We start from the raw sequence: 19,779 nt of genomic DNA on the forward strand, positions 1-19,779 counted from the left end.
TTCCCTACAGTAGAATGCCGTTCTCCTTGTGATCGACAGGAGCATTTGCTGTTAATGAAGTGGAAGTCACACCAACACAGGCACCGTACCCTTGAACGCACGGGGATGGTCCCACAGCTCACTCTCTTCCCTCCACCTCACATGGAAACCACAAAGAACATCTCCTATCCTACCTCTTATGTCGTCTCCACTGACAACTTAGCACCACATCCATTTCATCAGTTACTCCTTTTCATCCCCCAGTAGCTGCAGTAACTTGACCTGTCTTTTCCATTTGGAAATTAGTGGTGATGCTTGCAACAATTCAGTTACTGAAACCCTGAAGGACCAAGGAGAATGAGCACTCATTTTCCCATGGTGGTGCTGCTACCTGTCACAGGCAGAAAAGCAGCTACCCTAGATAATAATGCTGCTTGAGAATTGTTACTGCAAGCTCCTGCCTTCAGCTCCTCATAAATTTTGTCAGCTTTGAATGTCCAGATGGAAAAACTCATACTGAAGAAATGATGCATGTGTCCACAGTGGTTTTGTTATCTTATCCTTCCATCAGCACAGCATATAAACATTTAAATTACATTTCAAAGGACTCCAAGGTGACTACCGAATTTTGTTTCATTGTGGGATTATAAATGCTTATAGTGTGGTAATAGGTACTTGCCTATGAACTGCTTTTCCCTAAACTTTTCTTACCAAATATAAACCAAATTTAATTCTCTTCATAACATAATATAAAAACACTATTTTTAAAGCTTAAATGTGGTGTGACCAGCTATTTGCTGATCTTTCAGTGACTTATTGCACAGTCTTGGTTTAATCGTTCAAGCCAGGACTTAGAGACCAATTTAAAAATAAAATTCCAGTCATCAACTCAAAATTCCAGTCATCAACTGTGAAAAGTTAGTCTATGTACCAAGACTGCTACCAAAAATTCAAAGTCTTAACAAAAGTCTGTCCTCAATGCAAGGCACGTGGAACCTCAATCATTTGCTACATCTTTACAGCTTATATTCACTACCTGATGTAAGAGCATGCTAAAAAACTTTTGAGACTAAAAAAGGTTGGAGAGGCGATTAATTAAAATTTAAGATGATAAGCTAAAAATATTTCTCATTCTTGACTTCTAAAGACATTTTCATTTCAGAATCTGGAAACCTGTATGCAATCTCAAGCATTGGTACATTACTGGGCAGAAGACGACAATCACTGCAGCAACTGAAGATTTCTCAATAAATAAATAAATAAATAGTAAGGAAAAGAAGTAAATTGCAGTCTAAATCAAAGCAGCTTGTACTATTCAAGGACATGTTAATTCATGAAGTTTTCAGATGTGTTCTACTGACAGTATTTTGCCCAGCTTCCCAAATACAAAACATCACGTGTATTCTGTATTTCTTACATCCTGGGGAAAGAGATGGAAAAGAAGGGAGTATGTTTGAAAGAAGGCAGCATCCCTAAAATGGAGTAAGTGCAAAAGGACGAGTGTATGGAAGTGAGAGAAATGTTTGGGGGAGAAGACAACAATTCCTCTCCATTACTGGATCAGCAGCATGATAGTGGGAAGGAGAGTATTGTGCCTTGAGTCAAGGGAAGGCAAATGCCAGGCTTGGGTTTTGCCATGTCTTGAGACTTGCTGTGCCACTAGTGCTGGCAGGAAATTTGTAGCCCATCGCTGTTAAATTAGCATGAAAATGGAACAATGACAGCAGGGTGAAAACCATGATAATTTTTTTAAGTTTCCAGGGAGATCCACAAAGACAATACACTTCATGTTTGTATCATAATCAATTAGTAAAAGCTATCATGAGAATAGGATTAGTGGACATCAGAACTAATATGATGTACTTGCGAAGAGTCAGATGGCTTTTGTAAAAGGATGTCACCTCCTCTAAACCTAGTGGAGTTCTCTGAAGGTGTCAACAAGCATTTGGATTACGATGATGTGGGTTTCAAAATGCTTTTGACAGATTTTTAGGGAAACGCTTAAGCATCTAGGACTTAAAGAAAAACGTCTCTCCATGGATAAGAGGAGAAAAAAGTCTGATCAAAAGCTAGGAAACAGAGTTGGAATATTGGACCATCTGTCAGTTCTTACAATGGAACGAGGTCATCAAAGGACTTCCTCAGGGAACTGCATTGAGGACTGGGACAGGCATGACAAAGGATGACAAAGTTTGTTAATTATTCAAGATAGTAATGATGAGAACCTATCATGAAGAACTGCAGACTCAACACGCTTGAATTACTGGACAATAAAATGGTAGACGAAATTAATTGTACTCAAATATGAAGTGACATATGTGAGGAAAAACATTCCAAACTTCACATATGAAAAGATGGACTCTGTGCTTGATACCTCCACTCAGGAGTAAGATCCTGGAGTAAGTTCCACGAAAACACCAGCCCAATGCTCAACAGCTGCCAAAAAGGCAAACCAGAGTGCTAGGGATGACTGGGAAAGAAACAGAACAAAGTAGACAAGGCTGTTATGCTATGAAACACCTTGAATACTCTGAGTAGTTTTGGACCTCCCATCACAGAAGGGGCAACATAGAATGGCAAAGGTTCAGAAAAAGTTAAAAGTGATATGCAAAGGCTTCCACACGTCCATATCAGATATCCATATAAGTAAAAACTTAAGCTGAGACTCTTTAGTACAAAGAAAGGAACAACTCTGGACACAACATGGGTCTATAAAATCACAAGAGACATAGAATGGATGGATAGGGATACACTGCTCTATTACTCTTCCAATAAAACAAAAATAATTATTAAATGAACGTCATAGAAACCAGGTTCAAAACAGAAGAAAGTGGGTCTTCATGCAACTGGTAATAAACTGCTCCTTGACAAAGGAAGTGGTCAATGCAGTAAGTGTCAATGGGTTGCAGGGAGACTAGAGAGTTCACTGTACAGAAACTGTGGGCTACTGAACACACAGAATTCACATATTCAGAACTGAAATAGTCCTGACGCTGAAAATAACTGGCATTTTAAAATTACCTCAGAGGAGAGGGAAAGGAAAAGTAAAATATGCACTTAAGTTGATGCCTTCCCCAGCATGTCCTCATCGCCACAATGTCAGACAGGATATTAGACTAGCTGGACCTTTAGTCCACTCAAATAAAGCCTTTCTGATAGTCTTAGAGGAGCTAATTAAAACTTCACTTGATGGTATGTAAGTCTTTTAAATTCTTCAAACTGTTTTGCACTTTATTATAAACAATAATAATGACATTTTCATGAAGTGCTGGCTCTTATTAATTGTCTGTTTTTTTCTTGCATATTTTGGTTTTGATTTTGATTCTTTAAAAAAATAAAGAGGTAATTTGCAAAACTGGTAGAGAGCCACTGCAGTATTTCAGGTTCTGTGTTGCTTTGTGGTGGCACCCAGGGATTAAGGGGGCTTTTATTATCTTAATGTTACTTCATCACCCCTGGTAGATAGAAATCTGGTATCGAACAGGACTGCAGAGAAAAAAACAACCAGAAGTAAATGAGAAGAGGGCTTTTATCTGCCAAGCCACTGGCTCAAGAACACATTAGAAGGCATTGTTTTGGATCTCCATCTCCCACACTGAGGAGATCCAGAGATGAGCTGTAGCATCAGTTCTGGGTCTGGTTCAACACTGGCCAAATATATACCATGTATAGATATATACCCCCTGTATTGTACGGTAGATGAGATGGCTTGATGTTTTCTGTCTTTAACCAATACTGGATTAATCAAGTTACAACCTGCTGCAGAAAATCTATTCTGGCATCTGACAGTGAATCACCTTCCTGAGCCATTCTGCAGATATTGTCTGGGTCAAGAGCAACAGCATTCTGAGGTCATTATATTTAAACATGCAATCAGTAGATCTGGAATTAGGGAGATTATACATAAATGTACCCTGTTTTATAAACTCTTCCTATACTGATAAAAAAATACCATGCCCAACTTGCATGTAAAACAGAAATCAAGGAATACACAAAGGTCACTGCAGACCTTAATCCTCCTCCAACCCTGTTGACTTGCATCAAAATTATGCCAAATCACAATGGTTATAGCATTTGTTTTCATGGATGACAGAATCAGGCTAATACAGCCCCATTTGCTATATTTTCAATGCGGATAATTTGTACTTCAGCAGTAGTTTATCAACAGGGAAAAATTCTGCCACACAAAAGGAAATTTCACAAAGTGAAGTCTACAGTAAATGAGCGCAGCTAAATTATTCAATGATAATAAACTGAACATGGGTACCATCACCTCAAAATGCATTTGACACCGTCCAGTGGAAATCTCCTGCCAGAAACTGCAGGCTGCTTGCCTAGAAGGTTGTGCATTACCTGGCTGCAAGACATTTTCCCTCTTCTCGGAACACTCATCACTGCTGCTGTCTCCAGTGCCTTGCACTGAACAGAAATAAGGTCTATAATGAAGGTATGGGGCTGGAATTCAGGACAGCCAGGTTAAGTGTCTCATTTTGTTGGGAACCCTGTACACAAAGATGTGTAGATGTGGCACTTAGGGACATGGTTTAGTGGTGGACTTGGCAGTGTTAGGTTTATGGTTGGACTTGATGATCTTAAAGGTCTTTTGCAACCTAAATGATTCTATGATTCTATATAAGACAGGTCTCCTAAATGTTTTTTGGCAACCAACCTGGGACTTGCACTGTATCACCATGCTTAAGTCTGGCAGAGCAACCCACAAAGCCTCTCACTTAACTTTTTAGAGACCTGAAAGACTGCATCCCAAAGTCAGTATATTCACTAGTAAACATCCACAGCATTCCCAGAACTGCTGCGTTCCTGCTTATCCTTAGCCTCTCCTCCCACGTGTAAGGTCTTCTGGGACTGACATTGACACATCTCTACATCTAATCTTCTTAGGTGACCGATGCAGTAGCTGTGCCCTGAAGATACCTTCTATAGACCAAATTTCTATGAAGTGAAAAGTTATTTTCTATAAACCACAGCCAAATCAAACCTGCCTAAATCAAGAGACAGAAAAAATTGCTCCCAGTACCTAATGGTGTAGGTATCCTTCTGCTCACCACTGTATCCTCTCAATCCCATTCCTAGGTCTCTCACCTTCCCAAGCACTGGGTAAAGGACATGGCACTCAGGTCTGCAGATCTCATTTACCAATAAAACCTCTAAATTTTTGCTACCACTTATTGCCTCAGATCCCTTCCAGTCTTCAGTTTCTTTATAATATATTCCTTATGCTTGCAATGGGAAAATCACTTCCTTTGAAAGGGTTAGTTTTCCTAGTTTGAGACATTTTCAGGAGACACACATTCAACCTGTATGTGGAGAGTTCAATAAATGGTCAGGTACACGTTGGGACCATGATCTCCTGTAGTGAAATGTCTGCAGTGCAAACGGTGGAAAAGTAGCATGGAAATCCCATTATTCTTACTGATGACCTATTCTAGCACGGAGGCTAGAGTCACAGCTGCTCTTGTCTCTACCACTATTTCCTCTGTGTGTTATTAGCTGCCTTTCCACTGGGGCCGAAGAGGAGGGAATGAACAAAGTTAAAACAACTTCTGGTCCCTCCCAAGGCATGGCACAGCTAAAGGGAATCAAGATTACAGACCTACCAGTGACAAACAAAGGACAGATGGGGGAAATAGATAGAAAGAGGCAACAGGGAATACTGTCATCCGTGGTAGTTTTATATATTTTTCAGGAATTAGACTTCTTGTGTTTTGTTCTTTTTTTTACCCTGTCTCATTCCTTTACCATTCTTAGCAACCCTAACCTTTCTCCATGGACTGACAGCCTTTCCCTCCTTGTCCAAATGACAGACAGAGCACCTGCGATCCAACTTTTTTGTCTGAAATCTGATAATGATGCAGAGCTCCTCCACATGAATTCAACTATCTTAGTATTTGTTCTGCCTCACAAAAGACATCCTTGTATTTTAATTAAAAGATCAGACTTTAAAGGCCATAAGGGACATTTATAACCTTCTAGCCTAATGACTTATGTAATATAGGCCAGAATAACCTCACCAGACAGCTCCTGCATCAAACATGCAAAAGCAATGTGAGACACAGACCCTCCTTAATCAATGCTAACATTAAAAGTAATTAAAAACCCAGTTGAGCACATGTTCAATTGTTCTAGACATTAAATTACCCTCACTACTGAAAACATGCAGCTTCATTATAAATAGTCGGTAAACAGGTAGATAACAAAATTATATAATAATGGGCCTCAGTTTTGAAGATTGTGTCCATATATTTTGTACTGCAAAAGTGGAGTCTGGGTTTCTTGGTAAACACCATCACGTATGCAAAACAAAAAAAAAAAAGGCAAAAAGGTATACCTACTCCAAATCATGCACACACATAAACAATTTTTACAGTGCAACTAATTCTCAAGTATCAATTTCTAGGAAGCAGATTAATTGGCTGGCTTCCTAATTATATTCTGAAGATATGCAAACACAGGATTTGTCATTTTTGAAGTTCTTTACAGACAGTAACTAATCTTTTAACTCCTCGACAAGGTAAGAATTATGGTGCTCATTTTATACACAAGGATATGTGCAAAGATGCCCAAATATAGATCCGCTGTAAACAAGTTCAACTCAAGATTGCTATAAACAGAGTTGCTCTCCCTGAAGTGAGCCAACATATGATAGGGAAGCAAGAATAAGAAGTGAGCACATTCTAGACCTTGTTACATCTCTGTTATATATAATCATTTCTATCTATAACAGTTTCAGAAAACACAAACACCCAAAATTTCAAGCAATTGCAGTATTCTGTGAGATAAGTGACAAGACTGGTACAGTCTACTTGCCAGCACCAGAGATTGCCAGGGCTCTGATGGAAAATAAAAGACCACCACAAAGAGCCACATAACAATGTTTTCAAAAATGCCTATATCCAACCTGAATGATTTTATGACATGGAAAACACGTTTTCAGTGCCACCAGGCTCACTGACAGCCCTACTGTGTGGCTAACTAGCCGTAGGGGTTGGAGCCTGCATATAACCTAGTAAAAAACGTGGGAAGAAAAGTGACAGAATCTAGTTTTAAGCAAAAGAAGGTTATTCCAACACCAGAAGCATGTTCTCCTGCTTAGACCTCCACCTTCTATTTACTCCTACTGCAACAAAAGGAGCGCTGGCTGGTCTACCCACCTGGACCAAACTCAGGAGGTCAAGGAAGGGCATTCAATAAGTTCACGAACTCCACAGTGCTCAAAACAGTGCTTCTCTAACCATAACTCACAAAGAAGCAAGTTCTTCATTAAACCTACATTTCCCAACCTTGCCCCTGAAAGCTCTAAGTAGAAATATAGTGCTTACCGATCTGGAGGGAACTACAACTAAGCCTATTTGCGCGCCTGGCCATTCAAGACCACCAGGCAATGGTTTGGATTGGTCTGACTCAAAATCACCTGAGTGTATGGGGTACATTCAGATACACAGACCAAGAAAATGTGCACCTTGTCTCAGGACATCAAAGATCCAGTGGTTGAGTCCTGTCATACCTCACGCACTAAGAAACATTTGAATCGAATTTCTGTGACGTTTCCGTACACGTTCTTGTAACTGCTATCCTTCAAGTTCTCCAAGTCTTCATCAATGACAAAAAAAAAAAAAAAAATCCAATACACGTCACCTTGGCCAAGCAACAATTAAGATGATTCAGTTCGTAAGGCAATCCTTCCCTAATCCTCAGTAGTATTATTTCAGCTTCTGACTATCCATTGTCAACCCCTGGTTTTGTACAAGGATTCACTGAAATTCCCTTAACTGATGAAGCTGTGTAGACATCCTGTACCAGTAAACCAAAAATAATCCAATCCACTAACCCACCTTGCATATATAAATGAAAACCTCACACTGACAAGAGTGTCACATCCACTAACATTTTATATAAAGGGTGAGAACTGAATTGTACTATAGAAGTGGTGAGACGAAAATTGGTTTTCAAAATTTGGCTGGAGATTGCTGAAATGTGTTCATGGCTTGTGTAAAATAAAATTATTTTCAGGCTATAAAATCAATAGCATTAGAGATGGAATCCACATTTTATAATATTTACTGTCAAAGACGCACTTAAGCATACATTCAGTTTTCAACAACTGCAACCAAAACATGTTTTCTTTTCAGGTTTTTACTAATACCTCTCAAATCATGCTAGCTGTGATACATTCAATAGATTGTCTGCTAGTAACAAAGATTTTGCAGTTTATGTAATGTGAAGTACTTTAAACACTCAGAGATTATACCTAATTTTTCACCCAAATGAGTGTCATGTATATAGCAAAGGACATACTGAAGTTTTCAAGTAATTCAACAATTACTCATTTTCTCTGATAACAGGATAGAAACATTTCACATCTTCTACAGAATGCCTGGATTTCAGTTTCCCTAAAAATTGGCTGTGAATGTTCTGGTTTTAATCACACTTGTCATTCCATCAAACAAGAAGGTTTGTACAAAGACAGCAATGGTAGTTACTTAGGGTAGTAAACATAATCTATTTCTTACCCTTTAAGCTGTACTGGTAGGACGTGGAAACCCACATTTCTATTCACACATAGCCACAGATTTTGCTGGGCCACTGTTCACATCCATTGGCAGGACCTCATGCCCATTCAAACACCAGGAACATCTTAAATGAGCGTGAGAAAGTGTTTCCTCTGCTCCACTCCACAGTCAAGTGTTTCAAAGACACCATCGTAAAGGATTGCCTTAACGAGGGAAAGGAGGAAGTAAACATTTTCCCAACTGATCCTGAGCTGTTCTCCCTCTTTGGAACTACAGGTTTCCTCCAATAAGGAAGTTCACACTCAAATCTCACTAGGTTCATTAATGCAGGGGTCACATTACCTGCAGCTTGCTTTGAGAAGAGTTCGCATGGATGACAAAGGCTCAACAAAATCTTCCGAGAGAAAAGATACTAGAGCTGTCATGTCCTTAACTGCATAAAATCACTGCAAGATACATGCATCCCCGCAAAACACTCTCAAGAGGCACAAACATTATTTGTCCCATTGCCCCTCTTTGGCTACAGATACCAGTTTTTATCATTTCATTCCCTATGTCACCTCTTCAGGGAAACGGAGCTTGTACAACTTATTCTAATAAATGTTGTATTTATCCAGCTGTGTAATATGATGGCAGGCATCTCTCCCTTCAGGGATGAAAAGAACAAAGCTGTGTGAACCAAAACTATCTTTTGTGTGCTAATTTTTAGCTTGTGTAGAAATAAAATAGGCTTAAAGCAAATATACCAAAAGGAGTTACAGAAATACTTTAAAAAATTTATTTACTGATAATACACTTTCACCAACTCTTTTCTCCCCTGGAGGTATGACAGTTCTGGGTGTCAAGCAAACAGGTGTGATGCTTTTTTTGCACAGTGTGTTTTTCGGAGGATTTATGATAGGGAAGTTGAAGTACCTTTTTATTCATGCTAGGTATGAGTTTCCTTTCCATCTGATGAGAGTATTGTGTTGGTTAATACTGACCTCTGGAAGCACTTTTCTGATATTGAGACATTTCCAGATGTTCCACAACTCCTAGATCACATCAGCATTACAGCTGTGTCACCACTAGCTCTTCAGAGAACACGCTCCACTTTCTGTCACTTAGGACAAGGTGCGTGCAGCATGGTTTCATTCTCTAAACAATGCAGTTTGTTAGGGCATTTCATATTACGTACCTTTTTCTCTTACAGACTTTCTGAAACACTATCTGCAGAAAGTCAGCAACTATCTGTGCAGACTCATAATGAAGCTGCCAAGGGCAAAGCAGAACTCTGTTTCAGAGTCACAGGTGCTGCTCAGGCTCAGTGACCATGGCCATGTCACCTCGGTCCAGCCACTTTGCTACCACGCTGCACACACTCTGGGTAGCAATAAAGCCTGATCCTGCCACCCACAGACATGTGATTTGAGAATTTCAAAACATACACAGGACTGCTGGTCAAACATCACTTCCCTGCAAGGAGCAAGCGACAGTGAGAACCCAGAGGAATTCTAAATTGGCATCATCATTTTGGAGAAGCAGAGTCAGAAACAGTTGACGAAGAGGGGTCAGAAAAGTACAGGCATCATGTTCACTCTCCCAGAAAAGAATAAATTGTACGCAGAACAACAGGATTTTCTGTTCATTTTCCAAAAAGAGAATGTTTTATGTTCCTCTTTCTTATGCAACCTCAAACTTTGCTTCCTATGTAAAGCCACATCCCCAGCAGCGACAGCTTTCTCAAGCTAACCTGAATAAACAAAGAGATTTTGAGTTCCTCATGGAGATCATTACTAAACAGGAAAACCTTTCCATGACAGTACTGTTGTTGCTATTTCACAACAGATCTTACAAAGCCTTGGCTTGTGAAGCGCAAAACAGCATCCTGATCCTTCCTTTGCAGCAAGCTAATGGCTAAATGTTACTGGTTTCTTGCCAGTTTGACAGAAATGTGTAGTTCATTAGGTCTTGAACTTGCCATACAATCAAAGAAACTTATCTTTTAAGTAAAGCTCTGCTTTCTACTATGTTTGTTTCACAACACTTTTCATAACAAATTGCTGAAAAATCTAGGATGGCAAATAAAGCAGAGCAACCAAATCAGCTTCAGCTTGAATAGAAACAGAATCATTTCAAGGGATGTTACTGTACTTACTTTCAGTGCTGCCAGTATCAAGTTTTAGAAGTTATGATCTCTGGTATTCTACTGGAGTTTCTCAAAATTATATTCATGATTCACATTTTTCATGTAATGTAATAGTAAAGCCTGAATAACCAAAGAAGTATTCACATGACAAATGCCAAAATCAAATTTGCTTTACATTTCTTTTTTCTATTTGCACATAAATGTCTCATTTTTAACTGAAATTCTTTCTCCTCTCAAACAAAATATAAATAGCCTCTTTTTTCTTTTAATTTTAACCAAAATTGATCCCTTTTTAAAAAAGATACACACAGCAAAACACCACCTCATCTTTAAGCCATCAGTATCAAGCAAAACATCTGAGAAGCAGTTCATAACCAATAGCTGCATCTAAACACAAACAGTTTCTGTTGTTTTTTGGTTTTAACTCACTGGAATGTACTGTGGGAAGACTATGCCAGAAATTCAGTTTCTCTTCTCACAGTTCTTGCATGTTTGGAGCTTTGTAGCCCACATGAATATTAGCCTTTTCAAAGGCACAGAAACACACAGCAGTGTGTAAGGATTGAAAAGCTATCCAGTTTTGCCACTGATAACAAGAAAAGAGGCATTCTCTGCACTAAGGAAACTATAAAAGAACCTAATTTTCTGCACTAACAGGCATACAAGGCATAATGTCAAAATACAGTAGGAAATCAGCTACAGCTTTCAGGTCAGTTAAAAGCCTCACCCACTTTCCTACTGAAAACACGTTTAAGGCATCTTTTCTTGAGGAATACTTCTAATAAGAGGAAAAATACCGCTCACATCTTCTGCTTCGATTTACACCAGAGTTGGGCAAGGGAGAGGTTTGGGGTAGGAACAGGGAAAAAAACCACCATTCTATCCTACAGGAAATTCTAATGTTTTATCTTATCAAGAATTACTTAAAAATGTAAAGTCAAAACAAAATAAAAGCTTTTAGCACTTTGCATTGAATCAACCAATTGCGATGGACCAATCACAAAACACTTTGTTTGAAGCCTATTCCACATCAACCTCAATGTGGCTAAAGGGAACTATAATGCAGCTCCTGCCCCATATAGGTGTACTCCTTATTTCAGCTATGCTTCATGATGGGTCTATGGCCATACGTCTTCCATGGCACATGGCTGTCAGCTGCAGTGGAAGCAGTGGGGAGTCAATATATACAAGAAAAGGTGAGAATCACCAGACCCAGCTTCTCTGAGCCACCAGAGCACCACAGACCAATGAAGCTTAATGTAACTCAGTTCAAAGCCAAACATTTCACTGTGGATCAGCGGGTAATTTGATTTATGAATCAAATATGTACTCAATCACGTGGGGAAAAAATGCAGTAAATTGAATGAGGTTTTTTCAGGTCTTTTGAAACTACTTTTTCCACGCAAAATAGTTCTAACAAAAAGTTAAAGACCAGCACCCATGGAAACCCTCCCTAGATTCCCATCCTGCTTGCTTTCATTCTTACACTTCCAACACCTCCTCTCTAACTTTTGTAATGCAAAAAATTAAGAACCTTCTTTGTTCTATCAGTTGCATAAAAATCGGATACTACTTCCACTGCAGAAGTTGTAGTAATTACGGAGATTGACATCCTACTGCCTGACACGGTGTCAGAAAGATACCCTCATTCAGGTTTCTTAAAGAGGAGAAAGAAACACAGAGAACAATCCCTGTCAAGTCCTTAAAATTATCATTTCCAAAGATAAACCAGCGCAAAAGTAGCTACAGTACTTTTGATAACTGAAGCTAGAAGTTTCAAAGTTCATATTCTGAACACAATTGGGGAAACATTTGTTTTTACAGAAATGTTTACAGTGCATTCTGGTATATACTGTCTTGTAGCATTAGAGTTCTGTATTCCCATGTGCAAAAAGATGTAGCATAAAAATTACGTGAATTTACTTGCCTGCTGCAGAAACACAAATGATGTAGCCAGCTGCAGTAAGTGAGAAAAACAAAAAGAGGGAGAATATTGTTCAACAAAATTCTAGCTTTAAAGTGACACTCCCATCACCATTGCCATATACAGACAAATTGCCATCCAGAATTTTGTGAGGAAGTTCTGCGGGCTCCAACCATAAGGAACTGACCTGGAAGAGTACCAAAGCAAAGGTACTGCTCTAATTTTGGCAATTACTCTTGTACACTTGTCTGAGGGAATATAACCTTTAATTATGCCTTAATTCCTCACTGCTTAAATACAGAGACAACAATCCTCATCAAGATACAGAACTAGAGGTCTAGCTTACTGTACAGAGCTGACAACATGCTGCAGCCCACAGCTCTCAGTTGTGGATGGAGGAGGAGGGATGCACAAAGAAGTCTGAGTGCAGAATGAGTGACCCAAGTCTCATGTGAGTCTGGGAATAAGACGCTGTAAGCAAACAGCTCCAGTGCAAATGGTGACATGTGAAACCTTGTTTCACATCTTCCCCCTCAAAGGTATTCAAAATGCAATCAATAACCACACAACCTAGTTTCAACTCAGTTGACAAGACCCAGGGGATCATTTTTATTCTGCTCACGCTTCTTTTCCTTACAACAAAACATTGTTGGCTATGAAGACAAGCTATGGTTGTCTCTCAAAAACTGCTGAGTAAACACACAGCATATAACAGTGTTATAATTTCTGTATAAACAGAAAATTGTATGTAGGCATGGCAGGCAATCACGTGCTGTGGTTAGAGATTTTGCCATCTTGGCTCAAATTAGCCACCTATCATCCTATCTGTGACCACAGCTACTTGTCAGTTCTTAAATGATTCAGTGAGAGGGAAAAGAATAAACTGTTCCCAAAAACAGGCAATAAAATTACCAAAACACAACTCTTCGTGGCTGCTATTAGTGGCTGCTGCCAGCGGCTACTCTGTGATCGAGAGGCAAGAGTTATCTTCCTTCCAATAATTTTAAAAGAAAAGCATGTCCTATTACAAAACACAGTATGTAAATGCTTTACTTGCACCACCAGCGCTGCAGGATGATGGTTATTTTCTTAAGAGGTATATACCTAATATTTTCTTGCAGCATATATAACTACGTTTACTTCTCAATCATTCAAAAGGCAATGCTTTTCTATTACAATAGCAGCCTGAATTGTTGAACAGATCTTAAAATTAAAAGCAGTGTCACAGCCCTCTACATTTTTAAAGGTTTGCTTTTTAGATATTTCAAGGTACCACTGAGACCTATCTCTTGTGAATATTTATATCAGATCATTTTTTAAACTTCCACAACATAGGTACCAATCTATACCATTGCTCCAGCTAAATGACTGCCACTTAGATTCGAAAAACTGAAGAGCAATTTATTCCTGTGCTTCTAAAGTACACAGCAAAGTAATCATAAAGTCATTAAGCTAAAGCAGTTACGAAGCAGAGTTCTACAAAAACAAGCTGAAGGCAAGTTTGAATATAACAAGGTGATGGATGTCCCAGTATAAATTGCAGCTTGCATACAAGAAAACACCATGTCCTGCTAAGAAGGTCAGTAATCCAAATACACCTGTTTACACAGCTAGACAGAGAGTTGGGATGAAGATGTCCAAAACACCTCTGCAAAACACTCATCATACTGCACTATCATATTGCACTATCGGCTCTACTAGAACAATGGGTGTTTAACGCCTAATAACCTGTCCTCTTATTTAGTTGGCTGAATTACAACTGCCAGATTCAAATCTTATCATCACTGAAATAAATGGCAAAACTTCAACTAAATGCAGAGGAATTTGGGGTCTTCAGATCTGACCCCGATATCACTTACACTGAGGCTAAAATGATGCCATTCCAATTAGCATCACCCATTATTTCTTCTAAGTCTTCTTCCTTCCTGCATTAACTCCCAAACAAGTTTCTAGACACTGAAAATCCACCGTATGCTGGAGGTCCTAGCACACAAAATAACTGTTCTCTTTACTCAAGCCCTTCCATGTATCTCCTTCACCCTACGTTGCCCTCATCTCAAAGGTTTTATGATGACCTGTGTGCAGATTTGAGGAGCAGGCCTGCAGCTAGTGGTTCACATCACATGGTCAATTGCAAAAACTAAAAATAAACTGTCAAAACTTGACATTCATTATTTATTCAGTGCACAGAAGAGAAAACCCATTATTCAAAGATACTAAAGATTTTATTTATTACCTCTGGAAAAAAGAAACCACAAAATATAGACCGAGTGCAAACACAGATCAATAGACATGCTTTATAATTATGATGTAATATACATGTATCTGAAAGAAAAGAAATTTTGATTCTTACACCCATTATAATAATTTTTTTCTATCCTTGAATATTAGAGAAAATAAATACTATATGCTACATATTAGGCTGACCCATAAAACAAATCAAAGTGAAAAAAAAAATTTGGTATCAATCTACAAAGATTTTTATAGACATAAAACATATTAGAAAGAATTTTTTAATATAATGAGGGAAATTCCTAAGACTCAATAAAGTGCCAGTCAACCTAGTAACTAAATGGCCGTACTGGCACAAAGCAAGCATTCATTTAAGTCAGTAACCCACCTCCAGTACTGGCTAATAGCTGACACATAAGCCAGAATATCTGAAGAAGAGGACCATCAGACATTTTGTGCCGAACTGGGACATGCAACTGGGTTCACCACAGATGCCAAGTCACAAAGCAATCAACTGTGACGGTCTCAGCAACTCCTGCAACTTCATCTCCTTCTGTCACTTAGGGGCCATATTACAAGACAAGGCCTTGCTAGTCACACAACACAGTCTCCGCAGAAGGACTACTTATGGGCAGCTTGTCCAGCAAGAAGCTGCTACCATCTTGCTTGGCCACTCCTAGTCCATTACAACCCACACACAACGGTATTGCTAAAGCATGGGAGGAATACCCAATGCACTAGCTGAACAGGTACTGGGTATAATTAAGACAGAGTAGTTTAAAACACCTCTGCACACCCTCATGCAATTGCAGAACGGCACATCGTTCCACTCCGGCGTGCAGAACAACAGAGCCTGGAAAAATCAACAACTGTCTACGGGGCATAGGCAGTTTGTGGCAAAACCTTCTCCTTCACTGACACAGCCTTGGCCCAAAACGCACTGCGAAAAAGAGCTCATTTCAGGTTAGCAGAGCATAAAATTATTACAGCAGTAACTGAAACAACAACAAAAAGAATCTGGTCCTGAGGAGACTACTTAACTGGCTTGTACTTTCAACTAGCTTTAGTCCAAATTCCCCAGGTTCTTCATTATTTCCCTCAAAAAAAGCACTTTGCTGCTGATGTATTTACATACACGTGAATGAGACGACCTGAGGCTTTTGGCTCATGTTACAAAAATTATGTTATATCATTTGTCAGACTAGTAATGATTCCTGTTAAGATTTAGCACTGAAGCTAAGGAACTATTTTTGACACAGGATCACCACCACTTCAGTGTTTGTTTGCACACAGAGGACTGTTATTCAGAACCGCAATCATACACAAAAGATTATTTCAGTTATGTGATTCAGATACACTACACAAAATTGAAATATGTCAGTTTTACAAACAATTACTTTCCCACACCATGACTTAAACATACAAAATAGTTTCATAACAAAAGGGGGCATTAATTTTTAAGGTAAGTACATTTTTCTGTGTGTGCATAACATGCATTTAACCTTTCTTTTATTTAAAAACACACAGAAAACTACATGCTAGTAGCTATTCCATTTAGCAGTGGGATTTTTATTTTGTGGTTCAAGAAATTTTCACAATGGACTTCTGCCAAATTTTGTTATATACTTTAAAAAACAGAAAATACTCAGAATAGCCTTCTGTAATAAAAGTAAATAAGCATATACTGACCCTGAATGAATGCCCGGGCAGTTAGTCACACAAAATCTAGTAAAGACACGACTAGACTTCTGCCTGAACTAGAATTACTTTAAGACCAATCTGACATACTGAACTTCAGTCATAAGTGCAACTGAAATGTAGATGCATCATAAGTCATGTTAGTGGTAGGCAAATCTATAGTAAAAATAATAACTACATTTTAATTACACTACATTGTGTTTTCTTTCTACCTAAGTCACCTTTCCTCTACAAAATAAAATAAAACAAACATAGCATCTTATGTCCAAAAGAAAGTTTTCTTGCCACAGTAAATTATCCAAGGTAACACAGAACAAGACTGTCTCTATATACCTATAGGAAAGCTTTACAGTATCAACCAATTGGGTGTTAAAACTGCAGCTGAAATTCAATGTAAATAAATAGGAAAAGAAGTATATAGTGAAAGACAATCTGTACTTCACACGGATGATAAAAAGCCCCGAGCTGACTATGCACTAATCAGGTCTTGGGGCTGTAATGGAAAATCTCAGGTCTGTGGCTTAGTACTGATCAGAAAGACGTTCTGGGAGCAGCACAGGATGAAAACAGAAAATGGCCCTATGCTATAATGTATATAAATGGCCAAACTACATTTTCAGTGCTAGGTACATCCTGGCTTGACGCAGCCAATCTGTGTGGTGTGGTCGACAGGTTGCAGGGAAGGGATGCCATCCAGGGGGACCTGACAGGCTGGAGGAGTGGGCCTCTGCGAACCCATGTGGAGTTTAACAAGGCCAAGTGCAAGGTCCTGCACATGGTTCGGGGCAATCCCAAGTACAAATACAGGCTGGGGCATGAAGGAATTGAGAGCAGCCCTGCAGAGAAGGGCTTTGGGATGTTGGTGGACAGAGAATTGGACATGACCCGGCAATGTGCCTTGCAGCCCAGAAAGCCAATGGTACCCTGGGCTGCATCCACAGCAGCATGGTCAGCAGGTCGAGGGAGGGGATTCTGCCCCTCTGTTCTGCTCTAGTGAGACCCCCCCTGCAGTACTGCCTTCAGCTCTGGGGTCCTCGGCACAAGGACATAGACCAGTTGGAGCCAGTCAGAGGAGGCCACAAAGATGATTTAAGGGCTGGAGCACCTCTCCTGTGAGGACAGGCTGAGAGAGTTGGCGTTGTTCAGCCTGGAGAAGAGAAGGCTCTGGGGGGTCCTTACTGTGGCATTTCAATATATAAAAATGATATATCTGAAAGATGGAGAACAACTTTTAGCAAGGTCTGTAGTGACCGGACAAGGGGCAACAGCTTTAAACTGAAACATGGTAGACTTAGACCGGACATAAGGAAGACATTTCTTACAATGAGGGTGGTGAGGCAGTGGCACAGGCTGCCCCGAGAAGCTGTGGATGCTCCATCCCTGGGAGTGTTCAAGGCCAGGCTGGATGGGGCTTTGAGCAACCTGGTCTGGTGGAAGCTGTCCCTGACCATGGCAGGTCAGTTGCAACTACATGATCTTGAACGGTCCCTTCCAACCCACACCATTCTGTGATTCTACGATTCTCCATCCCAGAAAGGACAGGGCAGAGCTGTAAGTTACAGAGAACAGCAATGAAACAAACTGAAAGGTGTAGAATGGTTCCTCTGTATGGCTACAGTTACACATGCTGGGATTCTTCAGCCTGGAAGAAAACAGAGGGGGGAAATATGAGAGAACCTATTGTGAGAAACTCATCCAGATGAGTCAGTGGAAAGGCTCTCCAGATCACCTTTCAGGCTGAGAATGGTGCTTATAGGAGAAGGACACTTGCTACGGGAAGCAGGGAAGAGCATTTTGGGATTGTACAAGACTTGTTATGGGATGACTACAGGAGGAACGAAAGGCAGGGAAAGGGATGAGTAAGCATGGGAAAATGAAGCAATAAGCTGATAAAAGGGCCAGTCTGGCCAGTACATCTGCCTGTCCATGTCCTGTGCTTGATCACTGCAGTCTCCTGTTTTCGCCTTAAGCTCCATTTCTAACTATTTTCCTGCATGAGGTGACTCTGTATCTGAGTGCATGTGTGTGTATGGAGCTCTAAGGGCCATCAACTGGATGATAGACCACAGGCCACAGGGGCCCATGTGTCTGTGGTGCTAGCAACTGGACTGAATGAGTCTGCTTGGTAAATATCAAGCCACACCAGCCAGTGAGCAGGAGAAGTCACCTGGCAGCCAGCTATCAATACAGAAGTAAGTCTGGGCTGGATAGGTGAGTTTCTGTGAGTGAGACAACTGGAGGAGTTAAGATACCGAAGGGGTCAGAAGGTCCAGGCCAACTACCCCCATAAAGTCTGGGGGTCTCTGGAGAGACCCATTTGGGTGTGTCCATGTTTCTCAGCATGAGATAACTGGAGGCAAGAGGATCCAAGGGCCAGTCACTGGATGAACTGTGTCTAAGCCATTTTCCGGAGGGATCCATATTGTAAACATGTGTAATTTCCCACTAACAGACCTTCATCTTGTTCAGCCAGAGTGGGAAACAGGATGAGTCTGTGCTGCAGCACCCATTGGTGCTGTTTGTGTCTGCATCGGTGCTGAGTGTTTCTGTTCGTGTTGATCCGTGCATACTGCAGGTTTTGTGCATGCACTGCTGCATGAGGTTGCATGCCTTGACACTGGTCAGACATAGCAGCGTGAAGCTGCAGGAGATTCATCAGCCCTGAACAGTACAATATTAATGTGCTGATTAAAAACCCAAAGGTATTTCTTTATGATAATGTGTCATGAGTCCTCAAACTACTCGCAACAGCCCCTGGAGACTTTAGAAGTAAGCATGTAGGGATTCAAAAAAGCATTTGACAAAGTCTGAGAAGAAAAATGGCTATTAATTGCAAAGGCATGAACTTCAGCTTAGGGTATCAGGACTGCAAGCTGCTAGAGCCTAACACAGCATTTGTGGAAAGCATCACAAACACCTTGTTACAATACACTTACCCAGCCATCAGCTGTTGACACTAAGAGAGAGTGGAGACTGGGCTCAATGAACTTTTGATTCATGGTGGTCAAGCTTGCATCGACATAATCAATACTCAACTCTTGCTACTGTTAGAAGAATGAAGCCAGCATCTCATCTTTCAGGCTAGGAAGTCAAGATGTAAACATCACCTGATAGCAACAAATTGCACCACATGGCATCACTACAGAAACATGGCAATCTCTTTTGTTTATTACAACAAAAAATACTCTAAAATGGAAAGTCTCGAGCCCTATGCAACCCTCAGCAATAAATTGTAGGTAAATACAGACCCAGATAACAACATGTGAGAAAAGATAAAGTGATTCGTGTCA

The 19,779-nt window shown here is 40.1% G+C and overlaps 1 protein-coding gene across 1 annotated transcript in view; it reads right to left on the reverse strand.

Moving 5' to 3' along the window:
- RASGRF2 (Ras protein-specific guanine nucleotide-releasing factor 2) overlaps nt 1-19,488 on the reverse strand; it is a gene marked incomplete at its 3' end in the record, with an annotated part of 60,348 nt that extends 40,860 nt beyond the window's left edge. Inside the window, exon 1 of the mRNA XM_009704704.1 lies at nt 19,426-19,488. Coding sequence (XP_009703006.1) covers nt 19,426-19,488 — 63 coding nt within the window. The remainder of the gene's footprint in view (nt 1-19,425) is intronic.
- Nucleotides 19,489-19,779: the final 291 nt, after the last annotated feature.

Source organism: Cariama cristata, unplaced genomic scaffold (assembly GCF_000690535.1).
Source record: "Cariama cristata isolate BGI_N322 unplaced genomic scaffold, ASM69053v1 scaffold1710, whole genome shotgun sequence".
Lineage (NCBI taxonomy): Eukaryota > Metazoa > Chordata > Aves > Cariamiformes > Cariamidae > Cariama > Cariama cristata.